Raw genomic sequence first — 20,034 nt, forward strand, 5'->3', positions numbered from 1 at the left:
TTGTCTGACTGTGTTTGTGAGCTGAGAGGAAATGAAAATGAGTTTGTAACAAAAATCAGTTTTGTCCAGTTTTCCTGTAAAAAGCTGAACTCTAATCTAAGAGGATGTTACTGACAGGAAACAGCTGCATTATCTGCAGTCTGTGTGATCACAGCTGCTTCAATCATGTTTGTGTCTGCAGAGGTCAGAGGTCACAGTCTGCAGGGTCCAGCTGTCCGTCTGTGAGGAGTGACTGGTCCAAAGGTAGCAATCCATTCTTCAGTGGTGAACCTGGAGCAACGAGGTCAGAGAGCTGTGATGACTCCTTTACATGTTTGTGTTTCCTGGATAAATATGACCTGAAACATCCTCAGATTGTTACAAAGATTCATTAAAAAGAAAACAATGAAAGAGAAAAGATCCAAATGTTCGACTTGGTCATTTGCTGTTTGAGGACAGTGATGCTCATATCTGTGGGGAAAGTGTGACCTGAGTGGGTTCATGTTTGTCTTTAAAGAACAGAGCTGCTCTGATTCTCTTTGTGTCTGATCTGTTAAACAGTCTGAGAGGTCACACAGAGACCCAGCAGCTAAAGCCTGGATCATACTGGCTGCTGTTACTCCATCAGGACAACACTGAACCACAGTGGTGTGGATGTAGTGGATAAATCCCACCATACTGATGCTCAGAGTTAACCACAGGGAACAAAACCAGATGTTACCTTCAGATTGTGACCTTTGGAGTGGACGATGCAGATTTCAATAGAGAATAAATGTTGTTGTTTTTCAGCTGTGAAGAAAGAATCTAATTTTCTGAACTTAAGAATTTATGATGCTGGAAACAACATGGAGACTATAACACAACATTTCCACTGTGTTCATAGAATGAATGTAAAACTGTCAGACATTCATTAAATATGCAAAATGTCTACAGAAGCATCAGAGGGTCAGACGTGAAGCACTCAGTGATTTTGATCAAATGACTCATCAGTTATTGATCTGTACTACACTGATCTACCACGTTAGTAAAGCTGGTGTTCTGGTGGTGGAGGGAGACTCGGATCATGTTCTGGTTTTGGAGCAGTGATCTACTGATGGTTCAGTTTGATGAGCTTCTTCAAAATCATCCCTGACATCACCACTGAAAGGACGTCCATGAAAACAGACTGAAAATTACTGATATGTTCACAATCTGAGAGTTTAAAACTTGACAGACTTGATTCAGATGAAGTTATTTGAGCAGAAACTCCTGGATCTTTATCCTGTGTTGATCTAATCCTTCATGGTTCCTCCACAGAGTGGACCAGCAGAGCTCAGAGGTTCCCAGTGGTCAGTCTGCCCAGCAGCATCAAACACAGCTGGACTCCATATTTATGGTCTGTACATGTACAACAACTACTGTTACATCTGTTCTGTTCACAGTCATCTCCATGCTGCTCTTTGTAGACCAGTGGATCGTCAGTGTGTCCAACATGGATCTGATGTTTGGCTCCATGATTTCAGTCTGATTGGCTCATTCATAAATATTCTGTTCCAGCTGCTGGAGGACAACATCATCACTTTTGTGAAGAACGAGCTGAAGAAGATCCAGAAGGTTCTGAGTCCAGATTACCCAGAATACTTTGAGAGTCAGAGGAGCAGCAGCAGAGAGGCATTTGTGAAGATCACAGTGGACTTCCTGAGGAGAATGAAGCAGGAGGAGCTGGCTGACCGTCTGCAGAGCAGTAAGAGGATTTATCTAAAGATTTAAGCTGCTGGATAAATGAACTAGAGATGGCACGATACCACTTTTTTATGTCCGATACCGATATCATAAATTTGGATATCTGCCGATACCGATATGAATCCGATATAGTGTTTTTTAATCAACAAAACTGTTTTTTAAATATCTTGCTGCATTTTGTATAAGTTCATACTCAAGTTTAAAACAACAACTACACTAAAGCTATTCTGTTATACCTGTATACAAAAAAAATATTTCATAGTTCAGCAATACTGATCAATCTAATAAACTTAGACCTACACCATCCTCCCTATTCTGGTATTTTAAAGAGTACTTAGCGTAAATATTAAGCAACCTAACTAATAGGGTTCCAACTCCCAGCAACAACAAAAATAAATAAATAAAAAATAGGGAACCACCCCTCACGCTCCACCTCATGATGCTTAATCGACGTAATCAACCTTAATTTGATGCAGTGTGAAAAAAAATGCACAGAAATCAATTATTTTTCAAGAAATATTAAATAGATTCAACATCTTTCTTCAACAAAATTGCAGACTGCACAGATGGTACCTTCCCAAAGGAAAAAGTACTATAGCTTACTAGGGTATATTAGACTTAACAGTTACTATATACAATAATGGACTTCTATTCATTTTGCATCAAATTAAAACTTTGGGTGTCAGATAATTATTTATTAAAAGCTCAACATTTTAAATGAGAATAAGAAAGAAAAGTATGTCTTTGTGCCCCCTTTTCCCTGTTCATGCCCTATCGGCCCCCCTGGCTAAACTTTGCTAGATCCGCCCCTGCACAGTTACCAGCCGTCAGCTACGTAGAAAAAGATCCTGGAGTAGAAAGTAATATTAAATACATTCTAACAACAGCTGATCAAGCTTAAACGTGCTGCTGTTGTTCAGCCGCTGGTTTCCTCTTTCTGGTGCAAAGTGGGCCAAAAGCAAACTAGAGACACGGACTCACGACAGAAAAGCCGATCAGCTGATCGTTAAGCAGTTTCATGATTGAAGTAGCAGCAAGAAGAGGCAGTCGCTCGTTAAGCTTAACGCAGGAATGCTTTACAAACATTCAGAGATGGACTTACACACTTGCTTTACTTCTCTCGGGATAACTTTGTCGGAGATGAAATGCCGGGTTGCTTGCGAAGCTCCACATGCTATCCAGACCACCGACAGGTCCCGCATGCCACAGCCGCTCTATCACGTGATGCATACTGCTCCGACTGCTAACGTTCTGAGGTGAGTTACAGCGTGTTGCAAGTTTTGTGAGGTGCTTTCGTGATATTTAATGGATCGGATTAAATTTTTTATTTTTCTCCGATATCCGATCCAGTAATTTAGGTCAGTATCGGACCGATACCGATACGTAATATCGGATCGGTCCATCTCTAAAATGAACATTTTCCAGAGATGGAAGATGGAGCAACATGTTTTAAAGATTAGTTCTTTTTGGAATTGAGTGTTTATTTTTCTTCTCATTCAGAGCTTCAAGCTGCAGTTTGTCACCGTAACCTTAAATCCACCCTGAAGAAGAAGTTCCAGTGTGTGTTTGAGGGCATCGCTAAAGCAGGAAACCCAACCCTCCTGAATCAGATCTACACAGAGCTCTACATCACAGAGGGAGGGACTGCAGAGGTCAATGATGAACATGAGGTCAGACAGATTGAAACAGCATCCAGGAAACCAGACAGACCAGAAACAACCATCAGACAAGAAGACATCTTTAAAGCCTCACCTGGAAGAGATGAACCAATCAGAACAGTGCTGACAAAGGGAGTGGCTGGCATTGGGAAAACGGTCTTAACACAGAAATACAGCCTGGACTGGGCTGAAGACAAAGCCAACCAGGACATCCAGTTCATATTTCCATTCACTTTCAGAGAGCTGAATGTGCTGAAAGAGGAAAAGTTCAGCTTGGTGGGACTTGTTCATCACTTCTTTACTGAAACCAAAGAAGCAGGAATCTGCAGCTTTGAAGACTTCCAGGTTGTGTTCATCTTTGATGGTCTGGATGAGTGTCGACTTCCTCTGGACTTCCACAAAACTACAATCCTAACTGACCCTAGAAAGTCCACCTCAGTGGATGTGCTGCTGATAAACCTCATCAGGGGGAAACTGCTTCCCTCTGCTCGCCTCTGGATAACCACACGACCTGCAGCAGCCAATCAGATCCCTCCTGACTGTGTTGGCATGGTGACAGAGGTCAGAGGGTTCACTGACCCACAGAAGGAGGAGTACTTCAGGAAGAGGTTCAGAGATGAGGAGCAGGCCAGCAGCATCATCTCCCACATCAAGACATCACGAAGCCTCCACATCATGTGTCACATCCCAGTCTTCTGCTGGATCACTGCTACAGTTCTGGAGGATGTGCTGGAAACCAGAGAGGGAGGACAGCTGCCCAACACCCTGACTGAGATGTACATCCACTTCCTGGTGGTTCAGGCCAAAGTGAAGAAGGTCAAGTATGATGGAGGAGCTGAGACAGATCCACACTGGAGTCCAGAGAGCAGGAAGATGATGGAGTCTCTGGGAAAACTGGCTTTTGATCAGCTGCAGAAAGGAAACCTGATCTTCTATGAATCAGACCTGACAGAGTGTGGCATCGATATCAGAGCAGCCTCAGTGTACTCAGGAGTGTTCACACAGATCTTTAAAGAGGAGAGAGGACTGTACCAGGACAAGGTGTTCTGCTTCATCCATCTGAGTGTTCAGGAGTTTCTGGCTGCTCTTCATGTCCATCTGACCTTCATCAACTCTGGACTCAATCTGCTGGAACAACAACAAACAACCTCCCAGGAGTCTGAAACAGGAGAATCTGCAAAGAAACACTTCTACCAGAGTGCTGTGGACAAGGCCTTACAGAGTCCAAATGGACACCTGGACTTGTTCCTCCGCTTCCTCCTGGGTCTTTCACTGCAGACCAATCAGACTCTCCTACGAGGTCTGCTGACACAGACAGGAAGTAACTCACAGACCAATCAGGAAACAGTCCAGTACATCAAGGAGAAGCTCAATGAGAATCTGTCTGCAGAGAAAAGCATCAATCTGTTCCACTGTCTGAATGAACTGAATGATCGTTCTCTAGTGGAGAAGATCCAACAGTCCCTGAGATCAGGACGTCTCTCCACAGATGAACTGTCTCCTGCTCAGTGGTCAGCTCTGGTCTTCATCTTAATGTCATCAGAAGAAGATCTGGATGTGTTTGACCTGAAGAAATACTCTGCTTCAGAGGAGGCTCTTCTGAGGCTGCTGCCAGTGGTCAAAGCCTCCAACAAAGCTCTGTGAGTACATTTGTACTCATGTCTTTACTTTTAACATCCAACTGTGTCAGTAATTTATTTCACCAGGCTTTCTGTCTTTGTATGAATTTGTAAAGTTTTGGGATTTCTCCAATACAACTGTGACCTCTTTGATGCCTCCAGAACTCGAGACGCTGGATTCACCATAAACTCTGATCATCACTGCTGCTGTTATGTTATCAGTCTTTGTTTAAAAACTTAGGCTGCATGTGCCTGATGTTGTGATACTTTATATTCACATGCATGCTCCTAGATACATTTCTACTGCAGGTCTATTTTAGTCACAAATGTTGGTGAAACACTTGCTTTTACATGCATGGTGGGTCCTGCATTAAAGAAAGCATTTGAATTACTCAGTGAATCCTGGCAGCCAGAGAAACATCCTTAGTTCCACTTTAAACTAAACTCTGCTTCGGTCTTCCACAGTGTGTTTGTTGTTTCTTTGTTGTTGTTGGCCTGCTCTCTCCTCTCACTCCAATCTGGTTGCAGCAGATGTTTGTCCCTCCCTGAACCTGCAGACTTGGGTGCAGCACCTCAGTTCATCTTCAGTCTGAAACCAGCTGTTGTAGCTATATCCCCTCAAGCACACCTTCCCTGGTCATCTCTGGTGTGGTTGCTATAAAATTTAATCTTGATTAAAAAAACAAAGAACAAAAAACCTCAAGTCAGACTTGATGCCATTTGTTGGCAGCATGGTGCCTGTTTGTCTTTGATGATAAACTGCAGCACAGTCTAAAGCAAACCTTCTGACTTTATTGACTTTATGCATGTATATATTCTTCCTGTTCACCTTGGACACACAACAGCTCTCTGTTTGTTGTGATTGGATCTAGAACAGCCAACATATCCTAATCTAGATGATTTCTAAGGTGGTATCTGGGAGGAAAAGTTAAAATCAGCTTGGATGGCCTGTACTGTATGATGGCCTTGGTTGCACCACATTGATGGCCATGCAGGGTGGTTCACTCCTTGGGCAAGAAGACCGAGGAGTGAGCCACCCTTGGTCAAAGCTTGGTCATTCAAGCTCACTGTTTTCCCCTTGTTGGTTGATGATAGTATTTTTTTTTACCTGACTTATAGTCATCATTGTCTTCAAATTAACTCACACACTGCTGACTGCTGTAGCTTACCTGGCTGAGCAGGTGACCCATGCACTGAAGGTTAGAGTCGTGACTCCAGGGCCTGGTTTGAGTCTGCCCAAGACCATTTCCTGTGTTATTCTCCTCACTTCTCCCTCCCTTCCTGTCTTCTTTGTCCTATACAGTGAAGACAAAAGGCCTCAAGTTGTGAAAACTCTTCCCCTTCATCATCTTCCATCTCTCTCATCTAAAATCTCCAGTATTCTCTGTGTAGAGAATCTTTTCACAATCTTGAATGATAAGGATCCAAGTGGGTAAAAGTTATTTATTTGTTGTGTTCCTATTTGCAGCTGGGATAGATTAAGAAAAACTATCGGCTGCCCAAATTACATCCAGTTTAGAAGACAAACATTGAGTGAAGTGTTTGTTTCATCATCCTTCACAACTCATCAACCAGGTGTCACAAACTGCAGCAGGACAGTACAAAGCATGTCATACTGGATGGCTGCAACAACCAGAGTTTTACCTACCTTTGGTATTTCGTGACAGCATGAGCGTAATATTTACTGAACAGAGTCGTCTTCTGTAATCTTTTCAGATTCAGATTCAGAACACTGTATTTATTTTCAAAGGGCAATTAGGATACTGAGCTTTCCAACCGTACATACAATACACAAACATCACATTGGGGAGACGGGTCAGGCTAGGTAGCTGGCCGGTCAGCCTTTAGAGCAGCGACCCGGAACCGAACAGCGGAAAATGCACAACATCAGGAAAGATGAGGAGAAAAAAGAACTCCCCCCAGACTGAGCTTCAACAGGGAGATCAGTTTGAGAACAGACAAAAAAAATGACCTTAGCGCAGAGCACATGAAAACTCTTAATGCGCCATAGAAACACATGACAAGCAACAGGGATGGGTAAAAGGTGAGAGACAGCCGGTGTAGACAGCGCACCCGGGCCTGCAGCATTTGCGCTGGTCCCATCGACCCACCGTCTGCACCGGGAGGGGATAAGCATGCTTAGGATGGGAAGGAACAGTCTAAACACCGTCTGTTATCAGGGTGAGATTTGTTATGTTCAGCTCCAGCCTTGAGACCACAGCTGGCGCCGGTATGTTAGCCGCATAAAATGATGGTGGCTTTCTTTGGTGCGAACAACTGCATGTCAATTTCACAGCTGATCTAACAGTCCGTCACTCGTCTCTCAATCTCCCGTTGGAGAGCCACGAGCTTCTCCGAGAGGTTATCGGTTTTGCGCTCAAAGAGCAAAGTCTGAGAACTCACGACCACCATGAGCTTCTTCAAGATCTTATCCGTGCTGCGTTCAATGAGCCCATTTTGAGAAGTCACGACCCGTCCCATTGTTTCAGTCACAGCGGGCAGCCTTGTGGGGGTTTGAACAGCTGGTTCTGCTTTCTTTAATCTTCAATAAGCCAGGGCCAAGCCAGCTCAGATCAGCAAGAACCCTTTGCTGCTGTGAATGTCCGTGCTGCTATATTTCAGGATCAGGCTCTAAATGTACAAATGGATCTGAGAAGATTTCCAATCATGGTTCTACTAGATTTACAGTTTGTTTTCATGTCGTCTGACTCAGAAGGTGGAGCAGGTGGAGCTTACAAGGAGTAAGTGCTGCTATAAAAGAAGAAGAGTTGTGTTTTAATGAAGCTATTTAGTTAACCAATAATTGTAAAATCATTTGGTTCATGACCCCCTTGGCGGACTCTCCCACAGGGCTTAAATCTGGGACCATTTGACCCTAGAAATAAAGAAGCTTCTTGGATGAGAGGTGAAAGGCGAAACGTCTTCAAGAAACTTAAAGAAGTCCAGATGCCTTTTTTTTTAGATGACTGCGAACCTTCACAAACACTTCAGCAGTGTCACTTTCAGAGCTATCAGTCCTTTGCTACAATCACAAAGCTCTTCATTGAAATCAATGATATCAAAGCTGGAATCAAATGAGTCCAAGTCTTCTGCTGATTCAGCATCACATTCATCTTTGGTCCTTGCTCTGCATCCCCACCATGGACTTCATTCCTTTCAAAGCCAGCCTTGAGTGTCCTTTATTCAACCTATGCTCTGCTTTACTTTTAGACCTGATTTTAGCTGCTTTATCTTTCTTTCAACAAGTTTCTGTGCCTCAATCTTTTTCTTCTCTCCCTCATAACAAGACAGCTTCTTCTGACTGAGAACATGTTGGAGTGATTTACTAATCCAGGGCTGATTTTTGGGGAAAATACTTCCTGTTTCCAAAGTAATCCCCATTTTTCCCAGAATGAAATGTAAGTAGAAATAAATGATCTAAGTGAGAACATGAGCCTTTAAAAAGGCTCTTCTGAGGCTGCTGCCAGTGGTCAAAGCCTCCAACAAAGCTCTGTAAGTACATATGTGATCATAGCTTTAGCTTTTAAATGTTTATTCTAGTTAACACAGATCAGGTGGAACAACTGAAATAAAATATCAAAAATATTAAGTGGTCATCGGTACTCAGTTTGTTCAATACTGAATACAATGGAGCACAAATTGTCCACGTTTCTGAAATATTTCTGGGTGTAACTGTCACCAAAGTGCAATTTAGACCTGGCCTGTGGTTGTTATCTAAGTGATAATCATCAATTCTACTAAAACAAATACAAAATAAAGAAGTTTGACACATTTTGTTGATATCAAAAGCATACTGAACAATTCAGTGTTGTTTTACTGCTGTTCTCTCTTCACTTCTTCTCCTCTGATTCTCTCCACATGTTGCTCTGCATCAGTGCTCAGTTTCCTGACAAAACAAGATGAAATATTGCTAAATATAATAGTATCTCATTACACTTCAACATAAGTGTTTTATTTTTGTAATCGTTTATCTGTTATTTTTCAGACTGAGTCACTGTGACCTGTCAGAGAGAAGCTGTGAAGCTCTGGCCTCAGGTCTCAGCTCTCAGACCTCTAATCTGAGACAGCTGGACCTGAGTAACATCAACCTGAAGGATTCAGGCGTGAAGCTTCTGTCTGAAGGACTGAAGAGTCCACGCTGTACACTGGAAACTCTCAGGTGAGATCAAGCATTTTTCTTTCATCAACTGACAGAATTAGCAGATTAATAATAAGGCAGTCCTCTAATAAGAGGAGAAGTGGAGGTGTTTTGAAGGGCAACGTACTCTTATGTTAACAAGACAGGAAGTAGTTCCTGGGAACTGCTTCCTTTGTTATTGTCTAAGTAGAAACATGATGGTGAAACAGTGATGAGTTTGCAGAGGTGGATCCACAGCACACAACACAACAATGCTGTTGCGTGCTGAAAGCAGACTTCTCACAGATTCTGAGACTGCAGGTTTCATCACTGTCCAACCAAAATTCACTGAACCAGCAGTAAATGAACGTCCAAAACTACACTTCATGTTTAAAAAACAGCTGATCAGGGGGATTTGTGTTTACATCTTTTTTGTGTGATCTGTTCACCTGCTGTTTCAGCTGTTTGGTGGTTGTTGAGATGGTTTTGTGACCTTTTAGCTGAGATTCTGACGTTTCTGTAGATACCACACATGTCTAATTACTTTGTACAGCATGAATGGCCATAACGAGGTTTTTAACAGTAAGAAAAGTTGTAAAACGTAAGAAAATATAGTTAAAAGTCCAAAACCTTCTACGACTGGTGGCTTGTGGTAAGGAGCAGATCAAACGAGTAAAGAATTACGTTATAATTATAAATGGCTTCAACAGCACATTCAGGTCTGTGAGACTCATTCAGACACTGAGCCGTGGCTCTGTGCTACATGCACATATTTCTGCATCTCTGCCATTCAGACACACTTTATATAGTTTATTTTATGTAGTATTCAATACTGAACTGTACATTTAGTCTTTTTAAAGGCAGCAAGTTTTATTCAGTGTTTTCATAAAAGCCTTATTTTTATCCATTTACTGCTATTAGGAAGAACACGTGAGGTTTAAGACCTGGACCAGTTTGAAACCTTTTGTCCTCCACAATGGAAAATGGGTGGAAATAAAAATGGGTCTCACTTTAGCCAGCTCCTAATTTTATCAGTTCTACTCTCAGCGTCTCCTGTATATCTCCTGTATAAATGTTGCACTCAGCTTTGTGGTCTCCAATATCACTGAAATGCAGCCAGATGCTGCTCATTTTGCCTTTTCACTCTTTCCTGACACGCTTGCATTTCAGTACAGCTCCCATTTCTCTGTGTACTGGTCTCTACCACTACCCTTGCTGTCTATGGGACATGTCCTCTTTCACATAATGGTATGATCCCAGTCTGTCTCTGAAAGTGATTGGCCACATGGTTTGCTCATCAGAATAAAACCTCAGCCGTGCTCACATTGATTATCAGCAAGCCTGAAAATTCATCAATATTTGACATATGAAATTATGTCAAGGGCTGGATTTGGCCCACGGGCCATATGTTTGACACCCCTGGTTTACACAGTTTGGTATTCAATGTACAAGTGAGCTAGCTCTCAGCTAACTAGCAGACAAGCTAACTGCTGGGACTGCGTCTTTCTAACAAGAGCGTCAGACACTCAGACTGGTTTCCTTTGTGGATGATGATGTGTTCTCACACTGGTCCTTCATGCTGATGCTGCCATCCACCCACTGCTCCTGGATTCCTCATCATCTCCATCAGCCCTCACAATACTCCACCTTCATCAGCTTCATGTTCAGCAGCCTGGATGGACAGTAATTCTTTCCATGGGTTATGGTGGGACATTGAGAGCTGAAGTCAAACAGCAGTGAGAATGAAAGACTGATTCATTTCTATTTGGTCTTGTGATGTGCAGCTTTGTTCAGAGCATTAAGGCCCAGCAAAGATCACTGAGGTCATAGAGTCCTGATGAAACCTGTGTGCTTATAGAAACTGAGACCAGATGAACCAGAATAGAAGGACATTAAAATGAAGTGTCAGCTACACAAAGGCAAAGCTATTCAGTTGTTGCTGTGAGTTATTTAAATGGAGGATGGAGTCAGACTTTAAGCTGCTGGACTCAGTCACTATATCCTGTTGTCCTCATAGAACCTGGACACACAGACTCACCTGTGACACAGTGTGGGCTACACACACATTAGAAAGTGGATCAGTCACACTTGTGCAATCATTTGTTGTGCTGGGAAACCATGAACACTTTGAATCACATTAATGGCTTTGTTACAGCAACATTCAATCATGAGTTCAAAAGTAGTGCATTGTGTACTTATTTTAATAGTACTGCAGTATGAGAAGTGCAACATTCAGTGTGCAGAAACAGATCAGGTGCTTTCTAACAGCAGTGTTCCCTTTAACACAGCAGCAGTTCAAATATTTCTGTCAGTCTGAGCTGAAACATGAATCTAATCAAATATCAAATCAAAGTTCTTTGCCTCTGCCAGGACGTTAACATTTGATCTAGTTTTTTACAAAGTTCCCTCAGCGTCCAGAGCCACCAACATACCTTTGATCAACAGCAAGTGAACATTTATAAATGTGTGTTTGCAGAACAGGAAGCAGCAGAACTATTGTTCTGTTATCAGGCAGCAGCACAAACGCTCATCAGCTCATTTACTGTGCAGGACTTTGAGTGTGTGAAGTGTGTGTTTGTGCTGGATTTCCTTTGGAGAATCTCAGTCAGAAACCAGACAAAGAAAAACTCTTTCAACAGTCCAGGTTGAGTTGACAACATGAACTGCATTTATCTTCCTCTGACTGACATGTTCTTCCTCCTCTGCACCGAGCCAGCTGCTAAGACTCACAAGCTCATTGACATTTTCTGATGATAAAGAAACTCTCTTCTTCTGCACAATATGAGCAGCAACAGAGAAGAAGCTTTCACAGGTACAGATGTTGCAGCTGTGGCCAAGTACATGTGCTGCATGTTGGAGCAGCACTCTAATGGACAGGCCTCTGTACTGATGGTGGGCTCTGCTCTGTGTCCACCACACTGTTCTCAGCTGAGTCTTCCTCCTGTTCACACTCTGATGAAGCACCAACAGGGCCAACTTCTTCTCTGGTGGCTCGGATGTTGTTGCTTCCACAGGTTTCCCTCCAACAACCCTCTGTTCCTGCAGTAAGTTCAGTAAGATCTGGGTAAACACTTGAGCTCCTTGAATCTGGCTCCAGCAGCAGTTTTCACATATACAATGTTGGCATTTTGCTTGCGTGTCTCAAGGTCTGTTCTGAATGTAGACTTGAATTTGACCACGTAGGCGGGGTCATCATCTGAGCTCTCCATCACCTGAGAGAGATGACAAAACACAGAATCACAGAGCATGAAACCAACGTTTCTCCTCCCAGAAGTTCAGTCACAGACCTGCAACAGAAACAAGAGTCAAAGATTCAAATGACGCAGAGCTTTCATTTACTTACCGTATTTTCACGACCATAAGACGCACTGTGCTAAAAGGCGCAGTCTCAGTTATGTGTGCCATTACTGTATTTAACACACACATAAGGCGCACTGGATCATAGGGCGCATACAAGTACCGTATGCGTATTTAAAAATAAAGCGGGAGCAAACCTGAGTTCGGTACCTTATTCACATTTTTATTACCAATAATCGTCATCATCAACAACACACAAGCATACAAGTGTGCGTATTTAAAAATAAAGCAGGAGCAAAACAAAGTTTGGTACTCACATTTTTATCATCAATCAAACCCATCGAAGTCCTCATCCTCTGTGTCTGAATTGAACAGCTGCGCTAAATCTCCATCAAACATGCCAGGTTCACTTTCTTCACTGTCAGAGTCACTTTCCGTGCCGTGCGGCTCCTCGGAAATGATGCCGGTGTTCTGACAAAACGTCCTACCCATCAAGCTGGACGTTTTGTCAGAACACCGGCTTTTGCGAAAGCTCGAACAACAGTGCCAGCAGCCATGTTAACCCAAGCATCTACAATCCATTGGCAAATTGTGGCGTAACTCGCCCGGCGCTGACTTCCACTCTTGGTGAAACTGTGGTCTCCATCGGTCATCCATCGCTGGATGTGTTTGTCGCCGATGTGTTTGCTGCAGTAGGAGCGGAAGATGGCCAGCTTTCCCTTATAATCCGCTGGAAGTTGCTGCGCTACCGTAGTCCTGGTCCGGATGGAAAAATGGCACCGTTTCATAAAAAGTGAAAGTGAAACTGCTTTTAGCCGAATGGTGACCGTCGAAACGCTTCTCCCGCTCGTTCTTTGCTCGATGATCGCCTTATGTCCGCGGAAACTCAGCTGCGTCTTCTTGACCTGCCGGAGCTTGTTTTCCAGCTTCCTCCACTTGCGAACCATCGATTCATTAATCTTAGATTCTCTCGCCGCTGCTCGATTTCCATGTTCCTCCGCGTAGCTGATGGCCTTCAGTTTAAACTGTGCTTCGTAAGCGTGTCTCTTTGCCATTTTCAGGGTTGTTAAAACAACGGTGTCCTGCATAACGCACATACCTGTTCTTTTATACAGGTATGTGCAATAAAGTCAACGCACACACTTCACCCTTTAGCGTTCTCATGGTGTTCTCTACTGCGTCCTCCTTACAACACAAAGGGCACACTGCGCTATAGGGCGTGCCGTACTTTTTGAAGAAAATCTAAGACTTTTAAGTGCGCCTTATGGTCGTGAAAATACGGTATATCCACAAACATGTCCTCTACATATTCATGCTGTATTTACACACACATACAGAGGCTGTTTGTCTCTCACACACAGACAGGACACTGAGAAATACATCATGTTAAATATACCTGCAGGCTTCCAGCTGTGCACTTTGTCCCTGTCAGCTGTGATTGCCATGGCAACCTTGGTGTTGTGCGCGATGCAGGGACGTGTTCAAAGGCAGACGTCTGGCAGCAGCATCATATTTGATGCACTATCTGTACTGAGTGTGCTGACTGTATTTCAAATGTCCCACTGCTGTACAACATGAATCACATGTTCTGCACGTTTCTGTAACTCCCAGGTAACCATGGTTACCCAGCCACGCCCAGTAGTCTCCAGAGAGAGCAACAGCTGGTTCATGTTGTAACACCGTGGCTTTCGTAGTCTCTCCTTTTTCTACAGCTCATGTGTTCTTCTTGTGATGCTGCGTCTTGAGGCTCATACATGCCGTCATTTGTTGATCCTAAGAACGTTCCTCAGACCGACTTCTTCAACAACAGATAACTTTAGTTGTATCAACACTGCCTCCTGGAACAGTTTAAAATGAACATGTCAAAGATCTGTACCTGTCTCCATGTTTCTGTCCCCGCCCCTTTCTTTCTGTCCTGGGTCATGTGAGCGCTGCAGTAGTATTAGGCCCACCCTCAATGCTCTCATTGGCTGAGATGCATAATGACGCCCATTTCAAGCCAGCACTGATCAACATCCCTCCTGTGACCCATGGCTTTTATATTCAGAGCCAGTGAGCACTTTCACAATAATCATGATTTTAAAAACTGTGATTAAAATAATTGCTGACGTTAATCAGTTAATGAGTTAACGAGATTATAACAGGTTAAGTTGCCCTAATAATTAGACTTTGGTGACAAACTGATGTGATCTCCATGTTTCCTTTGTTGGACTGTGGGCGAGTGTCAGAACTGAATGTACTGAGTAACATGTAGAGTTTAAACATGTGTCAGTTCCAGTTTTAGAGCTCTAAAGTGCAGCTATCATGTTAGGAATATGTTAGGAATAGACAGGAACACTGAGCACACTGAGGTCAAATCTTTATTTTACCACTCGCTGCATTCTTGATGTTCATGAATTCAGCAGGTTCATGATTGTCTGCAGCATTAATCTCATATTTCCATTAAAAGTGTTGAATTTGACTGTTTGATGTTCTTTATGATCTCTGGCACCAGTTCATCTGTAGGCTGAGCTCAGTCCATCCATTTAGTGAAATGATGTTTAAAGGTCTCCTTGTCCTGTGAGCGTGCACAGATCCTGAAGCAGAAAGCCTGGGTTACAGAGAAATGATCATCATTGTGATGATGCTCATCATCTCTGACTGGGATTTGAGGTTTTGTCAAAGCAGCAAAGAAAGCCTGGCTATGTTGGACTGGGTGTGGCAGCAGCTCCCAGTTTGAGTTCAGGAGACAGACACCCTCTCTACTTTGAAGATCAGCTTCAAACTTTCCTTTTTGATAAAGCTTATAGTTCGAGCTGGATCAGGTGACCCTGAACCATCCCTTAGTTATGCTGCTATAGACTCAGGCTGTTGGCGGACTTCCCATGATGCTCTGCTTTCTTCTCCCCTCTTTTCACTCCTGATGCTTTTATATGTCACTACTGCATGTCCTTAACTTTTGTCTCTCTGTTTTGTTCTTGTCTCTCTGAGCTCATCTCTTCTCTTTCCCCTCACCCTGCAACCAGTCATGGTAGATGCTCCTCCTGGAGCCTGTTTTCACTGGGAGGATCTTTGTGTCAAAGGGAGTTCTTCTTCCCACCATCACCAAGTGCTGCTCACAGTGGAGGCGGTCACCTTACACTGTTAAACAGCTTCAGATGACTGTTGTTGTCTGTTGGGTATTGTCAGTTATAAATAAAGTTACAATGGATGGATAGATGTTATTGTGACAAAGAGAAAACATCTGTTGACAGATAGATTGTTGTTTTGTGTGTCTGCAGTCTGTCAGGCTGTCTGATCACAGAGGAAGGCTGTACTTCTCTGGCGTCAGCTCTGAGCTCCAACCCCTCCCATCTGAGAGAGCTGGACCTGAGCTACAATCATCCAGGTGACTCAGGAATGAAGCTGCTGTCGGCTGGACTGAAGGATCCAGGCTGGAGACTGGACACTCTCAGGTATGGAGAGAAAATCTGATAGAGGAAGAGCTGGAAACATTTCCTGTGTCTTTCACTCACTTCCTGTTTGTTTCCTGCAGATGACTCATGAACAATCACACATGCAGGAATATTTTCAGGGACAGACACACTAGTCTAGCTGGATAGTACATGGATATTTATGTAGGGGGTCTCCAAGGAGTCTGTTTGCAGGAACATTTAGGTCACAGGTGTACCTGATATAGATACCAGTGTACCTAATAAAGTGTCAGCTAACATTTGGAAATGGAAGCTTAAATAATGACAAACTGTACATTCACAGCTGAATTACCAATAAATTTGTTCTCAAGTGCATATTTTTCTGTTATTGTTCTCAAACAACAGAATGAGAATGAAATATTGATTCTAACAGGGCCCATAAACAGCATTAGCTTAGCAGCATTAGCTTATCAGAGTTTCCATCATGGTCACACAAATCCTTAGCAGAGAAAAGTGGCCTACTTAGCAATAGCTGCTCAAGTTGTATAAAGAAAGGGAAAACAGTATTAGCATTAGCTGCTAATGGCAGCTTACTTAGCATAAACTCTTCACATCTTTATAATGCAAGGGAAAGGAGTCACTCATGGAAGCCTATTTAGCATTAACGTCTCACATAATTATAACTAGGGATGGGTATCGTTTAGGTTTGATCCGATACCGGTGCCAAACCGGTACTTTTGAAACGGTGCCGGTGCTTAAACGGTGCTCAAACCGGTGCTTAAAGAATGGAGAACACAAAATTGGTCCAAAAACCTCTCATGTTCAGCTGTTTTTTTGTAAAAAGATAACAATGTTAGCCTTTTCTGCAGCTATGGAGCATATATGGTATCACTCTTGGCTGGAAGCAGTGCTTAAACAATGGAAAAAACACAAACTTTGTCCAAAAACCTCTCATGTTTAGCTGTTTTCCACTTTTTCTTTGGTCATTTTAGCCTTTTTGACCAGAGTGAAGGGAGTATCTGCCATCAAACAAGAAGACAGCCGCATGTAGCTATGATGATGTTTGCTAGTTCACCTTACATGCATTAATGTAATAACGTGGTTAGCCTACTCAATGTAAATTACACACGGACAACATTAAGCTACTCACGCAGAGAAGAACGGCTGCTGCTGCCGTCATCATCCGTCATGATTTCTGCTACACTGGCAGGGCTAGGGGCCAGGACTCTACTCTTCGTGTTTTTTGGGGGAATGTTGCTAACTCCGGGTCCGATAACAGGCAACCCACCAGCAGTAGATGTGCTCGGTGTGAGGTCTCGCAGCAAGCTATCAAATATGGCGCATTTCTCGGCTTTTAAGCGTACTTAGAATTAGCCGCTCACATTGTTTAAAAAGTAAGGGAAAACAGTATTAGTATTAGCACATAATGCTAATTCACGTCAAAGTAGCATTAGTTAATAATGGCAGCCTATTTAGCATTAACTGCTCACTAATATAATGCTAATTCACGTCAAATTAGCATTAGCTGCTAGCATCAGCCTACCTAGCACTAGCTGCTCACATTGTTAAAAGGGAAGGGAAAACAATATTAGCATTAGCTGCTAATAATTATTCACCTAATTAGAGTTAGCCCCTAATGGCAGCCTAGTTAGCATTAACTCCTCACTAATATAATGCTAATTCACGTCAAATTAGCATTAGCTGCTAGCATCAGCCTACCTAGCTCTAGCTGCCTACATTGTTAAAAGGGAAGAGAAAACGATATTAGCATTAGCTACTAATAATTATTCGCCCCTAATTAGAATTAGCCGCTAATGGCAGTATACTTAGCATTAACTCCTCACATTGTTATAATGTAGGGGAAAAGAATTAGCATTATCTAATAATGTTGACCTTGGCCCACTGGAAAAGTTAAGAACTAAAGATTTAGGAGTGTTTCTCGATAGCTCTTTCTCATTTGAGAAACAAATGAATTCTGTTATTAAAACCAGCTGTAAGGTTTATATTGTTGATTGTCATTTATGCTTAGAAATATTTACTCATATATGCTTAGAGTTGTATAATCGATTGCATAATGATAGAGGTTTGATCCTGAGTAGTCTGTAAAGACTCTGTGTGCCTTCCACAGTGCTCTGGCATGCACACACCACTTGGGGCCATGAGAGAGGTCGTACCCTCTCTTACTGATTTATGGTGTAGGACAGGGGTCTCAAACTCAATTTAGCTGGGGGCCGCTGCAGGCAGAGTCTGGGTGAGGCTGGGCCGCATTAGGTTTTCCACAAGAAAAGCATGGTTAAAAAATTCCAATCTTCTCAAATCTCTTTATTTATATTTTTTAACACAAAATATGAAAAATAAATAAACAAATTAAGAATTAATAAGAAAATCAATCAATCTGTAATACATAAATAAAATAATAATAAGATGTTTTTAGTCAGTGAACTTGTGTGTTTCTTTCAGTCTTCTATATCTGCTGTATTTAGATTGAAATGTCTGTATTAACAGTTCTATAACCTTCTTCTGAACATGAATGGAACACTGTAGAAAATGAACTGTTCTTCTGAACATGGCTTCTCTTGCCTACTCCTTGCTGCTAGAGACCTGGCAGCGTTTCCTCTCGCATAGCCGAGCCAGATTTGGCCTGAGGGAGGAAGCAGTTGCGACCCTCAGTATGTCTTGAAGATGATCATCCGTAAGTCTGGACCTGTACTTGGACTTATTGAAGTTCAAAGTGGAGAAGAGCTTTTGGCACAAGTATGTGCTACCAAAAAGGCACATGGTCCGCTTGAACATTCGGGAAAGCCGAGGGAAACTAGGGCTCAAGTCTCTCAAAAATTGTCCAAGCTTGTCTGCTTTTCCACTCACCTCCCTGAACTTTGCTTTGAGTTCAGAGTTGCACTGCAGCTCAATGAGCTCCATTTGAAGCACAGAAGGGGCATCTTGCACATCAAAGAAGAAGGGGTCCGCAAAAATGTGAAAGGTGGCTCTGTGTGTCTTGAAGTCAGCAAATCTGTGATCAAATTCCTCCTGTAGCCTCAAAATGACATCAACATACTCGTCAGCACTGAATGGTGTGCCTGCATCCACGAGTGCCTTGCATGCTGGGAAATGGCAAAGGTTTGTCTGAGAGAGCTGAGCTTTCCAGAGCGCCAGTTTTGTGGAGAATGCTCTCACGTTGTCATAGGCAGCACTGACAAGTTGCCCCTGGCCTTGTAACGTCTTGTTCAGTACATTAAGCTCATGTGTCATATCAACAAGAAAAGCTGAGTCCATGAGCCATTTGGGATCAGTTAGCACAGGAACACTAACTCCATCCTTCTCCATGAAGGCTTCACTTCTGCTCTCAACTCAAAAAGTCTCTTTAATACATTTCCCCTGCTGAGCCAACGTACCTCAGTGAAGTCGAGCACATCCCCATATTCTGACTCCATTTCCTCTAAAAAAGCTCAGAACCTTCGGTGCTTTAAGCCCCTGGATCTGATTTGGTTCATGCATTTCACAACAATAGACATCACATTGTCAAACTTCAGGCATTTGCTGCAAAGGACCTGCTGATGGATGATGCAGTGCAGAGCAATGGCCTCCTCCACGCCTTCCTCTTCCAGTTTGTTTTGTGCCACCAGTCCATGTTTCCTCCCTGTCATTGATGGCGCTCCATCTGTTGTTATTCCAACAAACCTCTTCCATGGCAAACCAACATTCTCAATGGCATCACACAGCTTGTAAATATCTGCTGAGCGGTGGTCTGGCCATGCATTGGAATTACTGTGAGCAGCTCCTCCATCACTTCAAAACTGTCATCAACACCACGGACATACATTGGGAGCTGGGCAGTGTCGGTGATGTCTGTGGTCTCATCAAGAGCGACTGAGTATACACTGAAACATTTGGCTTTCTCACACAGTTGGTCATAAATGTCACTTGACAGGTCAGAAATGCGATCTGCTGCGGTGTTGGCAGAAAGGCTGATGTTGCTAAACTGACCTTTCTTTCCCGGACAGACTATATTTGCAGCCTGCAATATGCACTTTTAGACAAATGCACCTTCTGTGAATGGCTTCCCTGCTTTAGCAATCATCTCACTAACCACGTGGCTCCGACTGCTGCATTATTCTCTTTGGTTGCTTTCTTGGAGAAATCTTGCTGCCTCAGTAGATCTGTTTTAAGACTGGCAACCCGGTTCTCTCTCTCGTCTCCCTGGTATTTTGCATCCAGCTCAGCATGTCTAGTTGTGTAATGACGTTTCAAAT

At 43.0% G+C, this 20,034-nt stretch overlaps 3 protein-coding genes across 3 annotated transcripts in view; all 3 read left to right on the plus strand.

The window, feature by feature from the left end:
* Window positions 1-20,034, plus strand: part of LOC309702206 (protein NLRC3-like) — a 361,701-nt gene that overhangs the window by 336,125 nt on the left and 5,542 nt on the right. The window contains exons 6-11 of the mRNA XM_082526722.1: window positions 182-283; window positions 1,276-1,354; window positions 1,516-1,702; window positions 3,202-4,999; window positions 8,964-9,137; window positions 15,653-15,826. Of these exons, the coding sequence (XP_082382848.1) occupies window positions 182-283; window positions 1,276-1,354; window positions 1,516-1,702; window positions 3,202-4,999; window positions 8,964-9,137; window positions 15,653-15,826 (2,514 nt within the window). The remainder of the gene's footprint in view (window positions 1-181; window positions 284-1,275; window positions 1,355-1,515; window positions 1,703-3,201; window positions 5,000-8,963; window positions 9,138-15,652; window positions 15,827-20,034) is intronic.
* LOC309702415 (NACHT, LRR and PYD domains-containing protein 12-like) overlaps window positions 1-20,034 on the plus strand; it is a 325,943-nt gene that overhangs the window by 134,200 nt on the left and 171,709 nt on the right. The window lies entirely within an intron of this gene.
* Window positions 1-20,034, plus strand: part of LOC309702243 (protein NLRC3-like) — a 237,265-nt gene that overhangs the window by 1,970 nt on the left and 215,261 nt on the right. The gene's annotated exons all lie outside the window — the stretch shown is intronic.

Source organism: Aulonocara stuartgranti, assembly GCF_965226115.1.
Source record: "Aulonocara stuartgranti genome assembly, chromosome: 3".
Lineage (NCBI taxonomy): Eukaryota > Metazoa > Chordata > Actinopteri > Cichliformes > Cichlidae > Aulonocara > Aulonocara stuartgranti.